Raw genomic sequence first — 26,662 nt, forward strand, 5'->3', positions numbered from 1 at the left:
ATAAATGCATTGGGACTGAGGGCGGGGTGACTATCAAGTACTTAAAGGGTACAAATCCAAATGTATAAAAATGAAAGTGGAAATTTGGCAATTTCAAAATTTCCTATATTTAAACAGTTTATACAGAATTAAGTTCTAAGTGACCTGTTTTGACTTGAGCTATCCAGGATCATCAATCGTATTTATTGAGCGCTTACTATGTGCAGAGCACTATACTAAGCACTTGGGAAGTACAAATTGGGAACATATAGAGACAGTCCCTACCCAACAGTGGGCTCACAGTCTAAAAGGGGGAGACAGAGAACAAAACCAAACATACTAACAAAATAAAATAAATAGAATAGATATGTACAAGTAAAATAAATAAATAACTAAATAGAGTAATAAATATGTACAAACATATATACATATATACAGGTGCTGTGGGGAAGGGAAGGAGGTAAGATGGGGGGATGGAGAGGGGGACGAGGGGGAGAGGAAGGAAGGGGCTCAGTCTGGGAAGGCCTCCTGGAGGAGGTGAGCTCTCAGTAGGGCCTTGAAGGGAGGAAGAGAGCTAGCTTGGCGGATGGGCAGAGGGAGGGCATTCCAGGCCCGGGGGATGACGTGGGCCGGGGGTCGATGGCGGGACAGGCGAGAACGAGGTACGGTGAGGAGATTAGCGGCGGAGGAGCGGAGGGTGCGGGCTGGGCTGTAGAAGGAGAGAAAGGAGGTGAGGTAGGAGGGGGCAAGGTGATGGAGAGCCTTGAAGCCCAGGGTGAGGAGTTTCTGCCTGATGCGCAGATTGATTGGTAGCCACTGGAGATTTTTGAGGAGGGGAGTAATATGCCCAGAGCGTTTCTGGACAAAGATAATCCGGGCAGCAGCATGAAGTATGGATTGAAGTGGAGAGAGACACGAGGATGGGAGATCAGAGAGAAGGCTGATGCAGTAGTCCAGACGGGATAGGATGAGAGCTTGAATGAGCAGGGTAGCGGTATGGATGGAGAGGAAAGGGCGGATCTTGGCAATGTTGCGGAGCTGAGACCGGCAGGTTTTGGTGACGGCTTGGGTGTGAGGGGTGAATGAGAGAGCAGAGTCGAGGATGACACCAAGGTTGCGGGCTTGTGAGACGGGAAGGATGGTAGTGCCGTCAACAGAGATGGGAAAGTCAGGGAGAGGGCAAGGTTTGGGAGGGAAGACAAGGAGTTCAGTCTTCGACATGATATGTTTGTACAGGAAGCAAACTAACTAGAAGCAGTGTGGTATTATGGCTAGAGCCCGGGCCTGGGAGTCAGAAGGTCATGAGTTCTAAACCCGGCTCAGCCACTTGTCTGCTGTGTGACCTTGGGCAAGTCACTTCACTTCTCTGTGCCTCAGTTCCCTTATCTGGCAAATGGGGATCAAGACTATGAGCCCCACATAGGACAGGGACTGTGACCATACCGATTTGCTTGTACCCACCCCAGCGCTTAGTACAGTGCCTGGCACATAGTAAGTGCTTAACAAATACCACAATTATAACTGAAGCAGCATGGATTGATAATAATAGTAATAATAATGATGGCATTTATTAAGCACTTACTATGTGCAAAGTACTGTTCTAAGCGCTGGGGAGGTTACAAGGTGATCAGGTTGTCCCATGGGGGGGCCTCACAGTCTTAATCCCCATTTTATAGATGCGGTAACTAAGGCCCAGAGAAGGTAAGTTGACTTGCCCAAAGTCACACAGATGACAAGTGGCAGGGCTGGGATTTGAACCCATGACCTCTGACTCCAAAGCCCATGCTCTTTCCACTAAGCCATGCTGCTTCTCTAACTAGCTCATTGTAAAAGTTTTGCTTTGGTTTGCCTCGCTCCATCTAACCCTAATCGGAAATGACTCGATGGCATTTAATAATAATAATTGCCTCTCTCCACTGATCCATGGGGTCAGGTTTACACCCTTTTAACAACAATACCGCTCCGGCTTTAGGTGGACAATATGGGGGAGTGAGAAAAGGAGTGGGAATTTCAGAGTCCAATAATACAGGACAGAGTAGTGGGAGAACATTTACAAGGAAGGTAACACTCTGAACCCGTTGCTCTTTCTGTGTGTGAGCATACTCTGATGTTATGCTCCTGATAATAATAATTGTGTTATTTGTTAAGCATTCACTATCTGCCAAGCACAGTGCTCTGCTCAGGGGTAAATACCTCACAATCAGATCATTCATTCAGTCATATTTATTGAGTGCTTACTGTGTGCAGAGCACTGTACTAAATGCTTGGCAAGTACTATTTGGCAACAGATAGAAACAATCCCCACCCAGCAATGGGCTCACAGTCTAGAAGGGGAAGACAGACAACAAAACAAGTAGACAGGCATCAATAGCATCAAAACAGATCAGGGAACAAACAGCATGGTGTAGTGGACAGAGCCTGGGCCTGGGAGTCGGAAGGTCACGGGTTCTAATCTTGGTTCCACCACTTGTCTGTTGTGTGACCTTGGGCAAGTCACTTCACTTCTCTGTGCCTCAGTCACCTCATCTGTAAAAAATGGGGATTAAGATTGTGAGCCCAATGTGGGGCAGGGACTTTGTCCAATCTGCCTTGTAACTACTCCAGTGCTTAGAATGGTGCTTGGCACATAGTGAGCGCTTAATAAGTACCATTAGTCCTTCATTCATTCATTCATTCAATCAATCATATTTATTGAGCGTTTACTGTGTGCAGAGCACTGTACTAAGCGCTTGGGAAGTACAAGTTGGCAACATATAGAGACGGTACCTACCCAACAACGGGCTCACAGTCTAGAAGGCGGAGACAGACAACAAAACAAAATATATTAACAAAATAAAATAAATAGAATGGTAAATATGTACAAATAAGATAAATAGAGTAATAAATATGTACAAACATATATACAGGTGCTGTGGGGAGGGGAAGGAGGTAGGGTTGGGGGGATGGGGAGGACGAGAGGAAGGAGGGGGCTCATTCTGGGAGGAGGGGATTCAGTCCTTGCCCCACAGAGGGCTCACTGGGTAAGAGGGAGGGAGAACAGGTATTTATTATGCGCTTACTATGTGCCAAGCACCATTCTAAGCACTGGGGTAGATACAAGGTAATCAGGTAGGACACAGTCCATGTCCCACATGCACATCCCAGCCTTAATCCTTATTTTACAGGTGAGGAAAGTGAGGTTCAGAGAAGCCACGTGACTTGTCTGGGGTCAGAGAGTGGGCAAAAGGTGGTTCTGGATTAGAACCCAGGTCTTCAGCGTGGCTCAGTGGAAAAAGCATGGGCTTTGGAGTCAGAGGTCATGGGTTCAAATCCCAGCTCCGCCAGTTGTCAGCTGTGTGACTTTGGGCAAGTCACTTAACTTCTCTGGACCTCAGTTACCTCATCTGTAAAATGGGGATTAAGACTGTGAGCCCCCCATGGGATAACCTGATCACCTTGTAACCTGCCCAGCACTTAGAACAGTGTTTTGCACATAGTAAGTGCTTAATAAATGCCAATATTATTATTATTCTGACTCCCAGCCCTGTGCTCTCTCCACTAGGTACATTGTTTCACTCTCTTTTTAATGAAATTTCTTATAGGATTTGCTGAGTGCTTACTATGTGACAAATAATGTTCTAAGTGCTGGGGTAAATACGTGCTAATTAGTTATGGGCTGAAAACACGTTTGCTAATTCTGTTGTTAGGACAGTGCCCTGTAAATAATAAGCACAATAATACATTTCCTTCAAGAGGTCTTCCCAGAAGAAGCCCCACTTTTCCTCAACTCCCACTCCCTTCATTCATACATTCATTCAATCAATCTTATTTATTGAGTGCTTACTGTGTGTAGAGCATTGTATTAAGTGCTTGGAAAGTACAATACAGCAATAGAGAGACAATCCCTTCCCTTCTGCATCGCCCTGACTTGCTCCCTTTGCTCTCCCCCCACCCCCCACAGCACTTATGTAAATACCTGTAATTTTATTTATTTATATTGATGTCTATTTGTATTGATGTTTGTCTCCCCACTTCTAGGCTGTGAGCTGGTTGTGGGCAGGGATTGTCACTCTTTATTGCTGTACTGTACTTTCCTAAGTGCTTAGTAAAGTGCTTTGCTCACAGTAAGTGCTTAATAAATATGATTGAATGAATGAAGATTGAAAACCACTCAATAAATATCATTGGTTGACTGGACGTAGTCCCTATCAAGTATAGGGCTCACAATCTAAGTATGAGGGAGAACAGGTATTTAATCCCTATTTTAAAGTTGAAAAAACTGAGGCACAGAGAAGACAAGCAACTAACCCAAAGTCACACAGGAAGTAATTGATAGAGCTGGAATTGGAACCCAAGTCCTCTGACTCCCAGGCCTGTGCTCTTTCCCCTAGATTATGCTACATCTATGTGTCAAGCACTGTTCTAAGCGCTGGGGTTAATACGATAATAATAATGATGATGGCATTTGTTAAGCACTTACTATGTGCAAAGCACTGTTCTAAGCGCTGGGGAGGATACAAGGTGATCAGGTTGTCCCATGTGGGGCTTACAGTCTTAATCCCCATTTTACAGATGAGGTCACTGAGGCACAGAGAAGTTAAGTGACTTGCCCAAGGTCACACAGCTGACAATTGGCAGAGCCAGCATTTGAACCCATGACCTCTGACTTCCAAGCCTGTGCTCTTTCCATTGAGCCACGTTGCTTCAAGTCAGACACAGTCAGTGTCTCAGAAGGGGCTCACAGTATTAATCCCCATTTTACAGTTGTGGAGACAAGGAGCAGGTAAATTAAGTGACTTGACCAAGGTCACACAGTATTTAACTTCTCTTTGATGGGACTGGAAGCAAGGTGGGAACTGTCGGTGAAGCAGAAATGTGATCCGCACAGATCTCGATTCAGCTGCTGCATTCTTCCCCTTACAGTAGATGTTAAGCACCTGGTGTGACATGCATCAGTTGATATTGATGGATAGACAGATCCCAATATTGGCCTGTTCACTTGAATAGCTCCCCTTAAAGAGAAGAATTTCTTACTTTAGAAAACGGAACCAAAGATCTAGTCTTTGCGAAAACTTATTTTTCTGTGTACATGTCTGCCCAGGGAGTAAACAGTTAGGGATTGGAAAGGCCAGTGTGAAGCAGAAGTGTTAAGGGGCGTTATCCCGATTCTTCCACTGATTTCAATATCTCTCTGTCTCGTGTACAGATGGGGAAGAGAAGTTTCCCTCATACTTAATCCAGTCATTTAGTCGCATATCTTTACGTTTTCCTTTGTATTCTAGGAAGATGTCATTGACAGCGCTCTCCCAAGCGATTAGTACAGTGCTTTGCTCACAGTAAGTGTTCTCAGCGCTTAGAACAGTGCTTGGCACATAGTACGTGCTTAACAAATACCATCATCATCATCAATAAATACGAATGAATGAGTGAATGACGCTCCCCTATGAATGCACATATGACTGAAAAGGCCAGTGGGGACAGTCCACAGTCCCGGCCACACTGGTCACATAAAAAGACCACCCCGTTTTGTTGTTGTGCTGAGTGTTTATAGTACTTAGTGGGGTCTTCTCCTCGGCCTCCTCGTGCTGGGAGACTGGGAGGGATAAGTGTACAGGCATTTGGTATTAAGTTTGTAGTAAAGTAACATTTATATAACGGTTCTCTTTGGAACAGAAAGAATTTATGTCTAATGAAGCCTTCAATGTCTCCATGAGGAAAAGTAAGCGACCAGCAGGAAGATTTAACAGCTAACACACCCAAAGAGAGATGTGATATGACAAAGTAAGATTATAATTTGCTTTTGAAATAAGAATAATAATAATAATAATGATGGCATTTATTAAGCGCTTACTATGTGCAAAGCACCATTCTAAGCACCGGGGAGGTTACAAGGTGATCGGGTTGTCCCCTGGGGGGCTCACAGTCTTCATCCCCATTTTACAGATGAGGTAACTGGGGCCCAGAGAAGTTAAGGGACTTGCCCAAAGTCATACAGCGGACAATTGGCGGAGCCAGGATTTGAACCCATGACCTCTGACTCCACAGCCTGTGCTCTTTCCACTGAGCCACGCTGCTTCTGAACAATTGATTTTTTTTGTGCCTCTCCTTCAACTGTTTCTACCTCTAAATGCAGAAATTTTATTTTGCCAGGGAGTTTCCCCTACAACATAGGAATCAGATTTTCATTTTGAAAGTTGAAATCCAAGACATTCATTTATTCATTCAATCAATCGTATTTATTGAGCACTTACTGTGTGCAGAGCACTGTATTAAGCGCTTGGGAAGTACAAATTGGCAACATATAGAGACGGTCCCTTCCCAACAATGGGCTCACAGTCTAGAAGAGGGAGACAGACAACCAAACAAAACGAGTAGACAGGTGTCAATACCATCAAAATAAATGGAATTATAGCTATATACACATCATTAATAAAATAAAAACACAAGATCCATAGTTCTAATAAAAAATTTATTTGACCTTCGGATTTGAACAATGAATGTCTGACATGGAAAAGACTGCAGGATAATATTAGAATAATAAAATAAATAAAAGACAACAGAGATCTGGATGCCACAGAAACATCATAGGCAGTCAATTGTATTTACTGAGCGCTTACTGTGTACAGAGCACTGCATTAAGCGCTTGGGAAAGTACAATAGAACAATACAAAAGGCCCATTCCCAGCCCACAATCTGCACCGGGCAGCCCCCCAGCTTGGAGGAGCCCCCTCCCCACCTCTCCCATCGCTCTGCTCCGGTTTGGCCACAGGTAAATAACAGAACACTGTACTAAGCATTTGGGAGAGCACACTACAACAGATTTCATTCATTCAATCGTATTTATTGAATGCTGTGGGCAGACCACTGTACTAAGCACTTGGGAGAGTATACTAGAACAATAAACGGACACACTTGCTGCTGCCCACGGCTAGCTTACAGTCTAGAGACTAAGCAGTTGGGAGAGCATGCGGCCACTGGATTCTGCAGCGATTACAGAGAGGTTCACTGGGCCTCCAAAACTCCGTTTTTAAGCAAGGTTCCCTGCCACAAAGAGTTTACAGTCTAGAGGACTTTAACCAAGAAAAAGGTTTTTTAAGCCTGAAAATGAGCAGATCCAGGGCAGGGGCAGGAGAATCTCCAGGAGACTCAAACAACTGCGGAATCAGACGGAGTGATATTTATTGCACATTTACTATAATCATTATGGTATTTATTAAGCGCTTACTATGTGCCACGCACTGTTCTAAGCGCTGGCACTGTTGTATGCGCTGTGCAGCACCACCCCAGAAGCCCTCTCTCCTGCAACACACTGTCCTCCCGACACTCCCTTGACAGAGCTGCAGAGTTCTCTACCTCAGGGTAAAACACGGTCAAGCAAAGTGAAGATCACGAAGAGGAAGACCGTGAAAATCCTTGGCGGGGTCTCCCGAAAGAATTCTGATTAACGGAAGTCCAGTCACTCTCCAAGCAGGGCAATGCTGACTGTTGGTAATCAACACTGGGTGGAAGGTGGGTTTTTCTTAGCAGCTTCCGCCATCTGTTCACTTTAAAACACCCGTCACATATTAAACAGATATCGAATTCTTGGCTGATAGTACCCTGTTCTTCATTTCCCTTCCAGTTATGCAGTCTGATGCATCCGCATACCATAATGACATAAAAGGGATAGATTTTTGTCCAACACTGAATTCGGTCCTGAAAATACCTTTGAGGATAGAGTCGAAAGATCAGGTGGCCTAGTGGAGAGAGCATGGAACTGGGAGTCAGAGGACCTGAGTTCTAATCCTGACTCTGCCACTTGTCTGCTGTGCGACCTTGGGCAAGTCACTTAACTTTTCTGTACCTCAGTTACCTCATCTGTAAAATGGGGGTTAAGACGGGGAGCCCCATGTGGGACATGGACTGTGCCTAATCCAATCACCTTGTATCTACCCCAGCACATGGTACGGTGTCTGGCACATAGTAAGTGTTTAACATGTACCACTCAAAAAATAAAATGAAATAAAATAAAATAAAAGGATCTAAGTATTTTTAACTAGTTCACTGTGGTCCTTAGGCTTCCTTGTGATTGTCAATATAACCATGATAGCAAAAAGCAGCAGGAATTTCAGGATGTAGAATACTGGGGCTAATTAAATGTTGATTCAAAATTAACGGTAGCCTGACTTCTTTTGACCCAATCTAATTTTCTTGACCACTTTAAAATGAACCATCTCAATGGTTCATAACCAAAGCCTTTGATCACGTTATTGTTAAGCCAGCCAAACACTTGCTAGATCGGGAATAAAGAATAAAGCCGAGCGTTTTCTCTTAGAAAGATAACTCCAATAGCATGCAGCGACTTAGTTCCCCACATCTCGACGCCGTAAGCTTTCTATACCGGAAAATAACTTTTGGCTTCTATTCACAAGAGGACAAACACGATGCTCTAAAAATACTGTACATTTACTGTACTGTCCAGCTAGGATCTCTGGCTTTGTCCAGTGAAAGTGCTAAATTGCCCATTACAAACATGCTCAGTCCTGTCTGATGGTGCAAACCAAGAAGTCAAGTTGAAATGGGAATTAATTTAGTAGATTTGGAAGATCTAGGGGAATCCCTCCAGGCGCCTGAACTGTTTGTGGGGCTCCGGTTGTTAGTGAAAGAAGTCTGTCTTCTGCTCAGGCTATCGGAATCTTCTTTAGTCAACTTCTGCCGGAACTTCCGACAGCAGGGAAAGCTTTGGATGCAGTCTTGCAGAAGATGGCCACTAAAGAACATGTAGATCCATGGATTGCAGCAACTGTTCAGGCTGGCTAATAAGGCGGTGATGGTAACCACGGCGTTTTCGGAGTCTAGTGGAAAGAAAAAAAATCAAAGAGGGCACTGTTACTGCCAGTAAGAAAAAAAGCACGGGGGATTCTCTTCATCACTTTAGATGCAACTGTGGCCACTCAACAACTGGATTGAGAGAGAAGAATCCCTTGTTTTTAACCCAAACCCCTGACCACATTAGGTGGTAGTTAAGGTCAAAAACTAGAGTCAGTGGAGAGACCGGGAGGTTTAACAGACTGAATGCTTTTAGGGGGCTTTGCACAAAAGGGCTACCAAGACAGAAGAGACTAGCAACAAACTATTACATAGTAAGAGCCTAATAAGCTCTTAACAAATACCACAATTATCAGGATCATAAAATCTAAACACTTTAAAATAGTCTGAAGATGAATTTATACTTATTCAACTAAGTGTGATTACTCTGGAACTAAAGGTATCACCTCCTTTGTGAAAATCACAATACCAAGGACCAGAATTGGTTACGGGACAGACTCCTTCAGCTTGAATACAGGCCTTCCACTCCCAGAATGCCAGACGTAGTTCAAATTATTTTTCTGAAAGGACATTAGAGTTTCAAGCTGATCACCCCAAGAGATTATCATCTGACTAAACTGGACAGAGCCTAGTCCTAGATCACCAGTCATTTAAAATATACCTTTTTGGATGAGTTTGTAGATTAACATTCAGGCATCACGATCTGTTCATCAAAAATCTGACTATTTCAAACAATTCTGACGCATCCCCCTTACAGAAGAACATCCAGTTCTCTGTTCTTATAGGTTGTACAGTTTCTGTTAGGTATTTGTCTTGGAAAAGTGACTTAAAAAAATATTTTTTTTCCTTCAAAGAGCTGAAGAGATCCAAGCCCACATGAGCAAAATCAAACCGTTTTTATGAGGTGTGAAAGAATAAAATTTAAAAATCACACAACCAACATTCAAATGGTGTCCATCAGCAGTGGGGAGAAGAGGAACAGTTTATAACTGCTGTCCACTTCAGACTTTCACACCAGTAGATTTGGTCAAAATCCACCTTTAAATATATACACAGTAGTCCATCTGACCAAAGTTTTCATTACTCATTAAAATACGTCCCTGAGAATACCGCTAAGGAGAAATGCACCTCTCCCAGCTCTGCCGTTGGCCTGTTGTGTGACCATGGACAAATCACTCTACTTTTCCGTACCTCAGTTTCCTCACCTGTAAAATGGACATTCAATCCCTGTTCTCCCTCTCCCTTAGACGATGAGCTCCACGTGGGCCAGGGACTGTGCCTGGCCTGATTATCTTACATCTATCCTAGCATTTCGGACAGTGCTTGGCACAGAGTAAAGATCTAACAGGAGCCATCATGTTCATTATAATTATCACCTTGGAGTGTGTATGGGGCAGAAAAACTGAACGCATTTGGAACCAATAAAGGGCATGTGTGTATGGGAGGGGGAGAGGAGAGAGGGTGTTAAACTCTTGCCAGTGGCCACAGGTCAATTTGATAGATAGACCAACATATAGATGCAGGACTCCTGCTGTGTGACCTCGAGCAAGTCATTAAATTATCTGTGCCTCAGTTCCCTCATCTGTAAAATGGGGATTAAGACTGTGAGCCCCGTGTCTCCCCCTTCTAGAATGTGAGCCCGTTATTGGGTAGGGACCATCTCTATATGTTGCCGACTTGTACTTCCCAAGCACTTAGTACAGTGCTCTGCACACAGTAAGCGCTCAATAAATACGACTGAATGAATGACTGAATGAATGTGGGACAGGAGTTTAACTCCTATCTACCCCAGCACGTAGTACAGTTTCTGGCACACACTAAGCACTTAAGAAATACCACAATTATTGTTATTAGAGATCGCCCCCCCAGCTCCCAGAGGGAGCAGACCCTCTTTTTTGTGGTATTTGTTCAGCACTTGCTATGTGGCAGGCACTGTACTAAGTGCTGGGGGGGGGATACAAGATAATCTGGTGGGACATAGTCCCTGTCCCGCATGGGTTTCCCATTTTCCAGATGAGGTAACAGAGGCCCAGAGAAGTTGGGGGCATTTTGCAAGGCCACACAGCAGACATGTGACTGAGGCGAGACTAGAACCCAGGTCTTTGTGACTGCCAGGCCCCCTGGGCCACGTTGCTTCTCCCCTGAACCCCAGAAGGAGGGGATCCCCGCCTCCCCGGGGTGTGACCTCGCTATGGAAGAGGTCGTAGGGATCACTCAGGTCTGTCTGTTTCATATAACGTTGTGGACAGAGCCCGGGCCTTGGAGTCAGATGGTCCTGGGTTCTAATCCCACCCCTCCACTTGTCTGCTGTATGACCTCGGGAAAGTCACTTCATTTCTCCGTCCCTCAGTTCCCTCGCCTGTAAAACGGGGATCGAAATTGCGAGCGCCATGTGAAACAGGGACTGTATCCAACCCGATGTGCTCTTATCCACCCTGGAGCTGAGTTCAGCACCTGGCACCTAGTAAGTGCTTAAATAATAATTGTGGTACTGATTAGGCGCTTCTTAGGTACCAGGCGCCGCACTAAGTGCTGGGGTGGATCCAAGCAAATCAGACTGGACACAGTCCCTCACCCACATAGGGCTCCCTCTCTCAATCCAGATGAGGGAACCGAGGCCCAGAGCAGTGAAGCGACTTGCTCGAGGCCAGCGGGCAGACCAGCGGCGGAGCCGGGGTTAGAACTCATGATCTTTGGACGCCCAGGCTGGTGCTCTGCCCGCCGGGCCCCGCTGCTTCTCCTCTGGTTGTTTTTATTATTCTTTCTCGTTATTACCGAGCCAGGGGAACTGGGCGTCCCAGACGGACCACATCTGGACGACGAAGAAGGGGGTCCAGCAGACGACGTAGGCGGTGACGATGACCAGGGTCATCTTGACGGTGCGGATCTTGGCCCTGGAGATGTTCTTGATGCTGCTGACGCAGGGGGCGAGGAGGAGGTGGCCCGGGGGACCGGCTCCGGGACCGGCGCCTCGCCCGGGCCTAGGCGCGAGGCCTCGGCCGGGACTAGGCCCGAGGCCTCGCCCCGGCCCTTGGCCCGTCTTGCCCCGGATGTTGCACCAGATGCGGTAGCAGATGAAGCCGTAGCAGGTGGCCAGCACGAGGACGGGGGCCAGAAAGATGCCCGCCGTCATCCAGGTGACGTAGGCCCGGGGCCCCCAGGGCTGCACGAAGTGGGCCCAGCAGTCGAAGACCCTGGAGCCCGGCCGCACCTCGCTGAGGGAGAAGACGAAGTACTGCGGGGCGCTGAGCAGCAGGCTGAGCGCCCAGGCGGCCGCGATCATGGCCCGCGAGCGGCGGGCGGGCCGCTGCAGGGTCTTCAGCGGGTGGCAGACGGCGATGTAGCGGTCGGCCGTCATGGCGACCAGCATGTAGGCCGAGGCGAACATGCCGAACACCTGCAGGTGCTTCACCACGCGGCACAGGCCGTCGGGCCCGCGGAAGCGGTAGGTCACGTCCCAGCAGAGCTGGGGCAGCACCTGGAAGAAGGCCACGGCCAGGTCGGCCAGGCTCAGGTGGCGGATGAACAGGTGCATGCGGGACGTCTTGCGGGGCGTGCGGCGCAGGGCCAGCAGCACGCACCCGTTGCCCAGCACAGCCGCGGCGAAGGTGACGGCCAGTACGGCCACCTCCAGCTTCGCCAGTTCCTCGTCCCGCCCGTAGGCGGCGCTGCCGTTCCGACCGTCGCCGCCCGCCCCCGCGGCCGCCGCTGACGTCACCGCCGCCCCCGGCGCCGACGACGGGGCCGCGCCCGCGCGCGCCCCCGCGAGCGCGCTCCCGTTGCGGTCCGCGGCCGCCCAGCCGGGCGCGTGGCCGGCGCCGAACAGCATCGCGCCCCCCCCCCTTATCGATCAATCGATGGAGCCCTTACCGCGTGCTGAGCACTGCACTAAGCGCTCGGGACACCTCAATCAGCGGTACTTACTGAGCGCCCGCTAAGTGCGGAACACTGGGCAAAGCGCTCCGGAAACTACCGTCTATCAATCGGCGGTATTTATTGGGCGCCTGCTGAGTGCGGAACACTGGGCAAGGCGCTTGGGAGAGTACAGTTTATCAATCGGCGGTATTTATTGAGCGCCTGCCGAGTGCGGAACACTGGGCAAAGCGCTCCGGAAACTACAGTCTATCAATCGGTGGTATTTATTGGGCGCCTGCTGAGTGCGGAACACTGGGCAAAGCGCTCCGGAAACTAGTCTATAAATTGGTGGTATTTATTGAGCGCCTGCCGAGTGCGGAACACTGGGCAAAGCGCTCCGGAAACTACAGTCTATCAATTGGTGGTATTTATTGAGCGCCTGCTGAGTGCGGAACACTGGGCAAGGCGCTTGGGAGAGTACAGTCTATCAATCGGTGGTATTTATTGAGCGCCTGCTGAGTGCGGAACACTGGGCAAAGCGCTCCGGAAACTACAGTCTATCAATTGGTGGTATTTATTGAGCGCCTGCCGGGTGCGGAACACTGGGAAAAGCGCTCCGGAAACTACAGTCTATCAATCGGTGCTATTTATTGGGCGCCTGCTGAGTGCGGAACACTGGGCAAGGCGCTTGGGAGAGTACAGTTTATCAATCGGCGGTATTTATTGAGCGCCTGCTGAGTGCGGAACACTGGGCAAAGCGCTCCGGAAACTAGTCTATAAATTGGTGGTATTTATTGAGCGCCTGCCGGGTGCGGAACACTGGGCAAAGCGCTCCGGAAACTACAGTCTATCAATTGGTGGTATTTATTGAGCGCCTGCTGAGTGCGGAACACTGGGCAAAGCGCTCCGGAAACTAGTCTATAAATTGGTGGTATTTATTGAGCGCCTGCCGAGTGCGGAACACTGGGCAAAGCGCTCCGGAAACTACAGTCTATCAATTGGTGGTATTTATTGAGCGCCTACTGAGTGCGGAACACTCGGCAAGGCGCTTGGGAGAATACAGTTTATCAATCGGCGGTATTTATTGAGCTCCTGCTGAGTGCGGAACACTAGGCAAAGCGCTCCGGAAACTACAGTCTATCAATTGGTGGTATTTATTGAGCGCCTACTGAGTGCGGAACACTGGGCAAGGCGCTTGGGAGAATACAGTCTATCAATCGGCGGTATTTATTGAGCGCCTGCTGAGTGCGGAACACTGGGCAAAGCGCTCCGGAAACTACCGTCTATCAATCGGTGGTATTTATTGGGCGCCTGCTGAGTGCGGAACACTGGGCAAGGCGCTTGGGAGAATACAGTTTATCAATCGGCGGTATTTATTGAGCGCCTGCTGAGTGCGGAACACTGGGCAAAGCGCTCCGGAAACTACAGTCTATCAATTGGTGGTATTTAGTGAGCGCCTACTGAGTGCGGAACACTGGGCAAGGCGCTTGGGAGAATACAGTCTATCAATCGGTGGTATTTATTGAGCGCCTGCTGAGTGCGGAACCCTGCGCAAGGCGCTTGGGAGAGTACAGTCTATCAATCGGCGGTATTTATTGAGCGCCTGCTGAGTGCGGAACACTGGGCAAGGCGCTTGGGAGAGTAGTCTATCAATTAGTGGTATTTATTGAGCGCCTGCTGAGTGCGGAACACTGGGCAAGGCGCTTGGGAGAGTAGTCTATCAATTAGTGGTATTTATTGAGCGCCTGCTGAGTGCGGGACACCGGGCAGAGCGCTCGGGAGACTACACTATACCAATCGGCGGTATTTATTGAGCTCCTGCTGAGTGCGGGACACTGGGCAAGGCGCTTGGGAGACTACAATATACCAATCGGCGGTATTTATTGAGCGCCTGCTGAGTGCGCAACACTGGGCAGAGCGCTCGGGAGACTACAATATACCAATCGGCGGTATTTATTGAGCGCCTGCTGAGTGCGGAACCCTGGGCAAGGCAATTGGGTGGTTACAATATAGCAATCAGTGATTTTATTGAGCCCTCAGCGTGTGCGAAGCACTGGACTGAGCGCTTGGGAGACTATATTAATCAATAGTATTTATTGAGCGCCTGCTGAGTGCGGAACACTGGGCAGAGCGTTTGGGAGACTACAGTCTATCAATCAGTGGTATTGAGCGCCTACTGAGTGCGGAACACTGGGCAAAGGGCTCGGGAGACTACAATATACCAATCTTTGGAATTTATTGAGCGCTTACCGCGTGCGGAGCACTGGACTACGCGCTTGGGAGAGTACAATATTCATTCAATCATATTGAGCGTTTACTGTGTGCAGAGCACTGTACAATATAGCAATCAGTGGTATTTATTGAGCGCCTGTTGAGTGCGGAGCACTGGGCAAAGCGCTTGGGAGAGTACAATATAGCAATCCGCGGTATTTATCAAACGCCTCCTGAGTCCGGTAAACTGGACTAACCAATTGGGAAACAATATAACAATAGTATTTACTGAGCGCTTACTGTGTGCAGAGCATTGGACTAAGCGCTTGGGAGAGGACAATAGAACAGTCAATCAAGCAGTGATATTTTTGAGCGCTTACCGTGTGCAGAGCACTGAGCTAAGCGCCTGGGAGAGGGCAGTATAGCAATCAATCAATAAATGGTATTGGTTCAGTGCTTACCGGCTGCTGTGCACTGGGCTAAGCGCTTGGGAAAATGCAAAAGAAAAATCAGGCAATCAATGGTATTTTTTGAGCGCTTACCGGGTGCTGTGCACTGGACTAAGCGCTTGGGAAAGTGCAATAGAATAATCAGGCAAGCAATGGTATTTATTGGGCGCTTACCGGGTGCAGAGCACTGAACTAAGCGTTTGGAAAAGTGCAATAGAACAATCAATGGTATTTTTTGAGCGCTTACCGTGTGCAGAGCACTGAACTATGCGCTTGGGAGAGTGCAGTAGAACAATCAATGGTATCAATCAAGCAAGCAATGGTATTTTTGAGCGCTTACCGTGTGCAGAACACTGAACTAAGCGCTTGGGAAAGTGCAGATCAAGCAAGCAAAGGTATTTATTGGGCGCTTGTCGGGTGCAGAGCAATGAACTAAGCGTTTGAGAAAGTGCAACAGAACAGTCAATTAATGGTATTTTTTGAGCGCTTACCGTGTGCAGAGCACTGGACTAAGCGCTTGGAAGAATGCACTAGAACAATCAAGCGAGCAAAGGTATTTATTGGGCGCTTACCGTGTGCAGAGCACTGGGCTAAGCGCTTGGGAAAGTGCAATGGCGCAATCAAGCAAGCAAAGGTATTTATTGGGCTAAGCGCTTGGGAATGCAATAGAGCAATTAAGCAAGCAAAGGTATTTATTGGGCGCTTACCGTGTGCAGAGCACTGGGCTAAGCGCTTGGGAAAGTGCAATAGAGCAGTCAAGCAAGCAAAGGTATTTATTGGGCGCTTACCGTGTGCAGAGCACTGGGCTAAGCGCTTGGGAAAGTGCAATGGCGCAATCAAGCAAGCAAAGGTATTTATTGGGCAAAGCGCTTGGGAATGCAATAGAGCAATCAAGCAAGCAAAGGTATTTATTGGGCGCTTACCGTGTGCAGAGCACTGGGCTAAGCGCTTGGGAAAGTGCAATAGAGCAGTCAAGCAAGCAAAGGTATTTATTGGGCGCCTACCGTGTGCAGAGCACTGGGCTAAGCGCTTGGGAAAGTGCAGTAGAGCAGTCATGCAAGCAAAGGTATTTATTGGGCGCTTACCGTGTGCAGAGCACTGGGCTAAGCACTTGGGAGGGCGCAACGGAGTGGGGAGGCAGGCTCCCAACCTGCAACGTGGAGGATGCCCTCCTTCCCGCGACCCTTGGACGCTTCGACTACAACAACAATAACAACAACCACAACCGCCACCCTCCTCCTCCTCCTCCTCCCCCCCCCCCCCAAGTCCGACCACCTCGACTCCTAACGGCGGCGGCGACGGGCCGTATTCCGTCCCGAGAAGGTGCCCAGCGCTGTTCCCCCCGCGGCTCCGGATTCTGCGGCCCGTCTCAGGACCGGCTCCCGCACAACTAACCCGGTCCCGACCGGCTCTGTCCGTCCGTGTGTGTGTGTATCTGTGTCTGTGTGTGTCCGTCCAGGGTGAAGTAGGGTCTTGGGCATCCTGGTTGGACCCCACTAGCGCCCCGCCCCCGGGGCCGGGCCTAGGGCTGGGGTTGGGCCTGGGGTCCGGGGGAGGGGCTGCGAGCCCGCCCAGCAACGTTTCATACATTCATTCATTCACCCAATCGTATTTATTGAGCGCTTAATCAATCAATCAATCAATAAATCGTATTTATTGAGCGCTTACTGTGTGCAGAGCACTGTACTAAGCGCTTGGGAAGTACAAGTTGGCAACATATAGAGGCGGTCCCTACCCAACAGCGGGCTCACAGTCTAGAAGGGGGAGACAGACAACAAAACAAAACATATTAACAAAATAAAATAAATAGAATAAATATGTACAAATAAAATAGAGTAATAAATACGTACAAACATATATACATATATACAGGTGCTGTGGGGAGGGGAAGGAGGTAAGGCAGGAGAAGGGATTGGAAGGAGGGGGCTCAGTCTGGGAAGGCCTCCTGGAGGAGGTGAGCTCTCAGTAGGGCTTTGAAGGGAGGAAGAGAGCTAGGTTGGCGGATGTGCGGAGGGAGGCACTTACATTCATACATGCATACATTCATACATTCATACATTCACCCAATCGTATTTATTGAGCGCTGACTGTGCACAGCGCTGGACTAAATAATAGTAATAATGATAGCATTTATTAAGCGCTTAATATGTGCAAAGCACTGTTCTAAGCACTGGGGAGGTTACAAGGTGATCGGGTTGTCCCCACGGGGAGCTCTCCGTCTTAATCCCCATTTTACAGATGAGGTAACTGAGGCACAGAGAGGTTAAGTGACTTGCCCAAAGTCACAGTGACTTGCCCAAAGTCACACAGCTGACAATTGGCAGAGCAGGGATTTGAACCCATCACCTCTGACTCCATAGCCCGTGCTCTTTCGACTGAGCCACGCTACTTCTCTAAACGTTTGGGAAGTACAATTTGGCAACAGATCGAGACAATCCCCATCCAACAACGGGCTCACAGTCATTCATTCATTCTTGCAGTCGTATTTATTGAGAAGCAGCATGGCTCAGTGGAAAGAGCACGGGCTTGGGAGTCAGAGGTCGTGGGTTCTAATCCCAGCTCCGCCACATGTCTGTTGTGTGAACTTCGGCAAGTCATTTAATTTCTCTGAGCCTCAGTTCCCTCATCTGTAAGACTGTGAGCCCCACATGGGACAACCTGATCACCTTGTATCCCCCCAGCGCTTAGAACAGTGCTTTACACATAGTAAGCGCTTAACAAATGCCATTATTGTTATTATTATTGAGAGCTTATTGTGTGCAGAACACTGTACTAAGCGCTTGGGAAGTACAAATCGGCAACATATAGAGATGGTCCCTACCCAACAATGGGCTCACAGGCTAGAAGAGTAATCATGGTACTTGTTAAGCACTATGTGCCAAGCGCAGTTCTAAGCGCAGGGGTAGATACAAGGTAATCAGGTTGTCCCCCGGGGTGCACAGTCTTAACTCCCATTTTACAGATGAGGTCAAAGGTCACTGAGACCCAGTGAAGTGACTTGCCCAAGGTCACACAGCTAAGTGGTGGAGCCGGGATTAGAACCCACAACCTCTGACTCCCAAGCCCGGGCTCTTTCCACTGAGCCACGCTGCTTCTAGTAGGGGGAGACAGAAAACAACACAAAACAAGTAGACAGGCGTCAATACTATCAAAATAAATAGAATTATAGTTATAATAACAATGGCATTTGTTAAGTGCTTACTATGTGCAAAGCACTGTTCTAAGCGCTGGGGAGGTTACTAGGTGACCAGGTTGTCCCACGGGGTCTCACAGTCTTAATCCCCACTTTACAGATGAGGTAACTGAGGCACAGAGACATTAAGTGACTTGCCCAAAGTCACACAGCTAATTGGCGGAGTGGGGATTTGAACCCATGACCTCTGACTCCCATGCCTGGGCTCTTTCCACTGAGCCACGCTGCTATATTCGTTCATTCAATCGTATTAATTACGATTAATTGAGTGCTTACTGTATGCAGAGCACTGTACTAAGCGCTTGGGAAGTACGAGCTGGCAACATAGAGACGGTCCGTACCCAACAACGGGCTCACAGTCTAGAAGGGGGAGACAGACAACAAAACAAAACAAATAGGTGGCAATACCATCAGAATAAATAGAATTATAACGATACACATATCATTAATAAAATAGAGTAATTAATATGTACAAATATACACAAGTGCTATGGGGTAAGGAAGGGGGTAGAGTAGAAGGAGGGAGTCGGGGCGATGGGAAGGGGAGGAGGAGCAGAGGAAAAGGGGAGCTCAGTCTGGGAAGGCCTCTGGGAGGAGGCGAGCTCTCAGTTTCGAGGCTTGTGGGCGCCCATCCCACCTCCTCTTCCCTCCTCTTCCTCCCATGGGGCCACTAGGAAGCAGCGGGGCTCAGTGGCCAAAGCCCAGGCCCGGGAGAAACAGCGCCCGGCCTCTAAGCCCAAAACCAGCACCATTCCCCTCTTCAAAGCCCTACTGAGAGCTCATCTCCTCCAGGAGGCCTTCCCAGACTGAGCCCCCTCTTATCCTCTGCTCCTCCTCCTCCCCTTCCCATCGCCCCCCACTCCCTCCCTCTGCTCTACCCCCTTCCCCTCCCCACAGCACTGGTGTCTATTTGTATATATAATTCTAATTATTGTATTCATTCATTCAATCATATGTATTGAGCGCTTACTGTGTACAGAGCACTGTACTAAGTTAATGATGTGCATATATCCATAATTCTATTTATCTATATTAATGCTATTGATGCCCATCTACTAGCTTTGTATTGTTGTCTAACTTCCCACTTCAAGACTGTGAGCCCATTGTTGGGTAGGCGTGGCTCAGTGGAAAGAGCCCAGGCATGGGAGTCAGAGGTCATGGGTTCAAATCCCAGCTCTGCCAATTGTCAGCTGTGTGACTTTGGCCAAGTCACTTAACGTCTCTGTGTCTCAGTTACCTCATCTGTAAAAGGGGGATTAAGACTGTGAGGCCCCCGAGGGACAACCTGGTCACCTAGTAACCTCCCCAGCGCTTAGAACAGTGCTTTGTACACAGTAAGTGCTTAATAAATGCCATCTTTATTAGGGATTGTCTCTGTTGCTGAATTGTGCTTTCCAAGCGCTTAGTACAGTGCTCTGCACGCAGTAAGTGCTCAATACGTACGATTGAATGATTGAATGAATACCGGCTCCGCCACCTCTCTGCTGGCTGACATGGGGCAAACCACTTTACTTACGCGCTTAAAAAATACCATTCTTGTTATTATTATTATTATTCTCTGTGCCTGTTACCTCAAGCGCTTAGTACAGTGCTCTGCACACAGTAAGCGCTCAATAAATACGATTGAATGAATGAATTGAATGACTGTGGAAATTGGGGATGAAGACTGTTAGTCCCTTGAGGGACAGCCTGATTACCTTGTATCTGGCTCAGTGGAAAGAGCCCGGGCTTGGGAGTCAGAGGTCATGGGTTCTAATCCCAGCTCGGTCACTTGTCTGCTTTGTGACTTTGGGCAAGTCATTTAACTTCTCTGTGCCTCAGTTCCCTCATCTGGAAAATGGGGATTAAGACTGTGAGCCCCAAGTGGGACAACCCGATGACCTTGTATCTTCCGCAATGCTTAGAACAGTGCTTGGCACATAGTAAGCACTTAACAAATACACAGTTATTATCTACCCCAGCACTTAATAAATGTCATTATTATTATTACGAGCACGGGCTTGGGAGTCAGAGGTTGTGGGTTCTAATCCTGCCTCCACCACTTCTCTGCTGTGTGACCTTGGGCAAGTCACTTAACTTCTCTGTGCCTCAGTTACCTCATCTGTAAACTGGGACTAAATGTGTGAGCCCCATGTGAGACAACCTAATTACCCTGTATCTCCCCCAGTGCTTCGAACAGTGCTTGGCACATAGTAAGTACTTAACAAATACCACAATTGTTATTATGAGAAGCACCGTGGCTCAGTGGAAAAAGCCCAGGCTTGGGAGTCAGAGGTAATGGGACAGAGCCCCCTCCCCCCGGCACGTGTCACCCTCGGGCCTCCCACCCCTCCACCCCTCCATGTGGCTCAGTGGAAAGAGGACAGCCTTGTGAGGCAGAGGTCATGGGTTCTAATTCTGGCTCCGCCACTTGTCAGCTGGGTGACTTTGGGCAAGCCACTGAACTTCTCTTTGTCTCAGTTCCCTCATCTGTAAAATGGGGATTAAGACTGTGAGCCCCATGGGGGACAGTCTGATTACCTTGTATCCCCCCAGTGCTTAGAACAGTGCTTGGCACATAGTAAGCGCTTAACAAATGCTATTATTATTATTATTATTCGTCCCCCGCCAGCTCTGGCCCTGGAGGGATACGGCCCAGATCCTATCGGATCAACTGAGCACTCACTGTGTGCAGAGCACTGTACTAAGCGTTTGGAAACTACAATTCGTCAACAAATCGAGACCATCCCCATCCACAACGGGTTCACATCCGGACCATTTTCCTTTCAGAATATACCTGGATCCATCCCCCCACCCTACAGCTCCATGTTTTCTTTCATTCATTCATTCAATCGGATTTATTGAGCGCCTACTGTGTGCAGAGCACTGTACTAAGCGCTTCAAAAGTACAATACGCCAATAAAGAGAGAGAATCCCTGCACATAACGGGCTTACAGTCGGGGTCGGGGGGAGACAGACATCAATACAAGTAAACAGGCGTCAATATCCCAGCTCTGCCAATTGCCAGCTGTGTGACTCTGGGCAAGTCACTTAACTTCTCTGTGCCTCAGTTAACTCATCTGTAAAATGGGGATTAAGCCTGTGAGCCCCCTGTGGGACAACCTGATCACCTTGTAAGCACTCCAGCGCTTAGAACAGTGCTTTGCACATAGTAAGCTTTTAATAAATGCCATCATTATTATTATTGTTAATATAAATAAATGAAATTATAGATATATACATATATGCAGAAGTGCTGTGGGGCGGGGGGGGTAGAGCAAAGGGAGGGAGTGGGGGCGATGGGGAGGGGAAACAGAGGAAAAGGGGGCGCTCAGCCTGGGTGGGAAAGAATAAAGGAAGGAAGGAAGAGAGAAAGGAAGAAAGAAAGAAGGGAAGGAAGGAAGAAAAAAAGAAAGAGGTATCACAATTGCTCAGAAAATTGGAAGTGAAAATTCATTCATTCATTCAGTTGTTTTTATTGTTTTATTTACTGCATCAGCCTTCTCTCTGATCTCCTATCCTCGTGTCTCTCCCCACTTCAATCCATACTTCATGCTGCTGCCCGGATTGTCTTTGTCCAGAAACGCTCTGAGCATGTTACTCCCCTCCTCAAAAATCTCCAGTGGCTACCAATCAATCTGCTCATCAGACAGAAACTCCTCACCCTGGGCTTCAAGGCTGTCTATCACCTCGCCCCCTCCTACCTCACCTCCCTTCTCTCCTTCTACAGCCCACCCCGCACCCTCCGCTCCTCTGCCGCTAATCTCCTCACCGTACCTCGTTCTCGCCTGTCCCGCCATCGACCCCCGGCCCACATCCTCCTCCTGGCCTGGAATGCCCTCCCTCTGCCCATCCGCCAAGCTAGCTCTCTTCCTCCCTTCAAGGCCCTACTGAGAGCTCATCTCCTCCAGGAGGCCTTCCCAGACTGAGCCCCTTCCTTCCTCTCCCCCTCGTCCCCCTCTCCATCCCCCCATCTTACCTCCTTCCCTTCCCCACAGCACCTGTATATACGTATATATGTTTGTACATATTTGTTACTCTATTTATTTATTTATTTATTTTACTTGTACATATCTATTATTTTATTTTGTTAGTATGCTTGGTTTTGTTCTCTGTCTCCCCCTTTTAGACTGTGAGCCCACTGTTGGGTAGGGACTGTCTCTATATGTTCCCAACTTGTACTTCCCAAGCGCTTAGTACAGTGCTCTGCACACAGTAAGCGCTCAATAAATACGATTGATGATGATGATGATGATTGAGTGCTTATTATGTGCAAAGCACTGTACTAAGTGTTGGGAAGAGTACAATACAGCAACAAACAGACACATTCCCTGCCCATAACAAGCTCACAGTCTAGAGTGGGAGAGAGATATTAATATTCATTCATTCATTCAATCATATTTATTGAGCACCTACTGTGTGCAGAGCACTGTACTGAGAGCTTGGGAAGTATAAGTTGGCAACATATAGAGACGGTCCCACCCAACAACGGGCTCACAGTCTAAAAGGGGGAGACAGACAACAAAACAAGTAGACAGGTGTCAAAACAATCAGAATAAATAGAATTACAGCTATATGGACATCATTAATAAAATAGAGTAGTAAATATGTACAAGTAAAATAAATGAAGTAATAAATATGTACAAATACATACAAGTGCTGTGGGGAGGGGAAGAGGGTAGGGCAGAGGCAGGGAGGGGGGTGATGGGGAGGGGAGGAATATACATACGTATAATATACATACATATAAATAAATAAATAAAATTTAGAGAAGCAGCATGGCCTAGTGGAAAGAGCATTGACCTGGGAGTCAGAGGACCTGGGTTCTAATCCCAGCTCTTCCACCTGTATACTGTGTGACCTTGTGCAAGTCATTTCACTTCTCTGTGCTTCAGTACCTCCTCTGTAAAATGGGGATTAAATCCTATTCCCTCTTTGACAGACTGTCAGATCTATGTGGACAGGGCCTGTGCCAACTCAGTTATCATGTATCTACCCCTGTGCTTAGTACAGGGCCTAAGACATAGTAAATGCTGGGGCTTGTTGGTCATGGCAACAAGTAATTGCAGTGGTTGGTAGAGGCAGATGATCATCGTCATCATCATCAATCGTATTTATTGAGTGCTTACTGTGTGCAGAGCACTGTACTAAGCACTTGGGAAGTACAAGTTGGCAACATATAGAGACAGTCCCTACCCAACAGTGGGCTCACAGTCTAAAAGGGGGAGACAGAGAACAAAACCAAACATACTAACAAAATAAAATAAATAGAATAGATATGTACAAGTAAAATAAATAAATAAATAGAGTAACAAATATGTACAAACATATATACATATATACAGGTGCTGTGGGGAAGGGAAGGAGGTAAGATGGGGGGTGGAGACGTGATGTGGGCTGCAGAGGAAGAAAGCAGTGTGGCTCAGTGGAAAGAGCACTGGCTTTGGAGTCAGAGGTGATGGGTTCAAATCCCTGCTCTGCCAATTGTCAGCTGTGTGACTTTGGGCAAGTCACTTAACTTCTCTGTGCCTCATTTACCTCATCTGTAAAATGGGGGTAAAGAGTGTGAGCCCCACGTGGGACAACCTTGTAACCTCCCAAGTTCTTAGAACAGTGCTTTGCACATAGTAAGCGCTTAATAAATGCCATTATTATTATTATTATTATAAAATAAGGGATGAAAGACATCCCAGTTTGGGGGCTTAATCTGCTGTATGTCCTTGGACAAGTCCTTTCACTTCCTTGTGCCTCAGTTACCTCATCTCTGAAAGGGGGATAAGACTGTGAGCCCCATGTGGGACATGAACTGCGTCCAACCTAATTTGCTTGTATTCATTCCAGTGCTTAGAACAGTGCTTGGCACATTCATTCAATTGTACTTATTGAGTGCTTACTTTGTGCAGAGCATTGTACTAAGCACTTGAAAATCAATCAATCAATCGTATTTATTGAGCACTTACTGTGTGCAGAGCACTGTACTAAGTGCTTGGGAAGTACAAGTTGGCAACATATAGAGACAGTCCCTACCCAACAGTGGGCTCACAGTCTAAAAGGGGGAGACAGAGAACAAAACCAAACATACTAACAAAATAAAATAAATAGAATAGATATGTACAAGTAAAATAAATAAAGTAATAAATATGTACAAACATATATTTTATATATATATATATATCTACAGGTGCTGTGGGGAAGGGAAGGAGGTAAGATGGGGGGATGGAGAGGGGAACGATGGGGAGAGGAAGGAAGGGGCTCAGTCTGGGAAGGCCTCCTGGAGGAGGTGAGCTCTCAGTAGGGCCTTGAAGGGAGGAAGAGAGCTAGCTTGGCGGTTGGGCAGAGGGAGGGCATTCCAGGCCCGGGGGATGACGTGAACCGGGGGTCGATGGCGGGACAGGTGAGAATGAGGCACAGTGAGGAGATTATTGGCAGAGGAGTGGAGGGTGCGGGGTGGGCTGTAGAAGGAGAGAAGGGAGGTGAGGTAGGAGGGGGCGAGGTGATGGAGAGCCTTGAAGCCCAGGGTGAGGAGTTTCTGCCTGATGCGCAGATTGATTGGTAGCCACTGGAGATTTTTGAGGAAGGGAGTAACATGCCCAGAGCATTTCTGGAAAAAGACAATCTGGGCAGCAGCATGAAGTATGGATTGAAGTGGGGAGAGACATGAGGATGGGAGATCAGAGAGAAGGCTGATACAGTAGTCCAGATGGACTGGACTGGAAAAGTATAATTCAGCAACAAATAGAGACAATCCCTGCCCACAGTGGGCTCACAGTCTGGAAGCCATCAAAACAAGTAAACAGGCATCAGTAACATCAATAAATAGAATTATATATATATATATATACATCATTAATATAAATAAATAGAATTATAGATATGTACATATATACACAAGTGCTGTGGTCAGAGTGTGGGTAGAGCGGAGGGAGGGAGTTGGGTCAGTGGTGGGGGGGAGCAGAGGAAAAGGGGGTTTTAGTCTGGGAAGTCCTGGAGGAGGTGAGCCTTCAGTAGGGCTTTGAGGGGGAAGTGTGATTATTTGGTGGATTTGAGGAAGGAGGGCATTCCGAGTCAGAGGTAGGATGTGGGCCAGGGCTTGGCAGTGGGACAAGTGAGAACAAGGCCCAGTGAGAAGGTTGGCATCAGAGGAGCGGAGGGTGCAGGCTGGGCTGGAGAATAAGAGAAAGGAGGTGAGGTAGGAGGGGGCGAGGTGATGAACAGCTTTCAAGTCGACAGTGAGGAGTTTTTGCTTCATACAAAGGTTGATAGGCAACCACTGGAGATTTTTGAGGAGGGAAGAGACATGCCCAGGGTGTTTCTGTACAAAGATAATCCGGGCAGCAGAGTGAAGTATAGACTGAAGTGGGGAGAGACAGGAGATTGTGAGGTCAGAAAGAAGGCTGATGCAGTAAGCTAGCTGGGCTAGGATGAGTGATTATACTAATGTGGTAGTAAGCACTTAACAAATGCCACACATTATTATTATCATTATTATTGTATCTGTTAAGCGCTTACTATGTGCCAAGAACTGTTCTAAACACTTAGCACTGTTCTAAGTGAGTTTGTTTAGGCTTTCCCTCCTTGCCAACCTCATCTGTTTCTAACTAGAGAAAGCACTTTCTAAATGGCATCAATATGGCAACTAAGCCATCCATCCTGAGAATGTAGTGAAGTGAGCCCTACTCTGCTGTCAGTCCTAAGTGCTTAGTACAGTGCTCTGCACATAGTAAGTGCTCAATAAATACAATTGAATGAATGAAAGTGTTCAGGGATGTCTTTGACTACAGAAACTAACAGTACATACAGTTCAGTGTCCACCCCCACACCAACGCTTTGGGAATGTTAATGCTATTTAAATGACCGGACCTGGGAATGGCATAATAATGATAATGATAATAATAATAATAATAATAATAGCGTTTATTAAGTGCTTACTATGTGCAAAGCGCTGTTCTAAGCACTGGGGAGGTTACAAGGTGATCAGGTTGTCCCACTGGGGGCTCACACTCTTAATCCCCATTTTACAGATGAGGTAACTGAGGCCCAGAGAAGTTAAATGACTTGCCCAAGGTCACACAGCTGACAATTGGGGGAGCTAGTGAATAGATCCCAGGCCTGGGAGTCAGAAGGTCATGGGTTCTAATCCCGGCTCTGCCACTTGTCTGCTGTGTAACCTCGGGCAAGTCACTTAACTTCTCTGTCCCTCAGTTACCTC

General features: G+C 47.6%; 1 protein-coding gene across 1 annotated transcript; it reads right to left on the reverse strand.

Annotated features, from left to right (window-relative positions):
* Positions 1 to 7,984: 7,984 nt before the first annotated feature.
* Positions 7,985 to 12,595, reverse strand: AVPR1A (arginine vasopressin receptor 1A). The gene is made up of 2 exons (XM_038765300.1): positions 11,542 to 12,595; positions 7,985 to 8,792 (listed from the first exon to the last, which is right to left on the reverse strand). The coding sequence occupies exons 1-2, from the start codon at positions 12,593 to 12,595 to the stop codon at positions 8,506 to 8,508; spliced, it is 1,341 nt and encodes a 446-aa protein (XP_038621228.1). The 3' UTR covers positions 7,985 to 8,505.
* Positions 12,596 to 26,662: the final 14,067 nt, after the last annotated feature.

The sequence above is a fragment of the Tachyglossus aculeatus genome, chromosome 2, assembly GCF_015852505.1.
Source record: "Tachyglossus aculeatus isolate mTacAcu1 chromosome 2, mTacAcu1.pri, whole genome shotgun sequence".
In the NCBI taxonomy this organism is placed as follows: Eukaryota; Metazoa; Chordata; class Mammalia; order Monotremata; family Tachyglossidae; genus Tachyglossus; species Tachyglossus aculeatus.

What these genes read in the sequence shown, in the direction of transcription:
- AVPR1A (XM_038765300.1), bottom strand. Translation starts at nt 12,595, where the DNA reads ATGCTGTTCGGCGCCGGCCACGCGCCCGGCTGGGCGGCCGCGGACCGC. An exon ending in CGCCCAGTTCCCCTGGCTCG is followed by an intron (nt 8,793 to 11,541) that starts GTAATAACGAGA and finishes TCTTTCCACTAG; the next exon opens with ACTCCGAAAACGCCGTGGTT.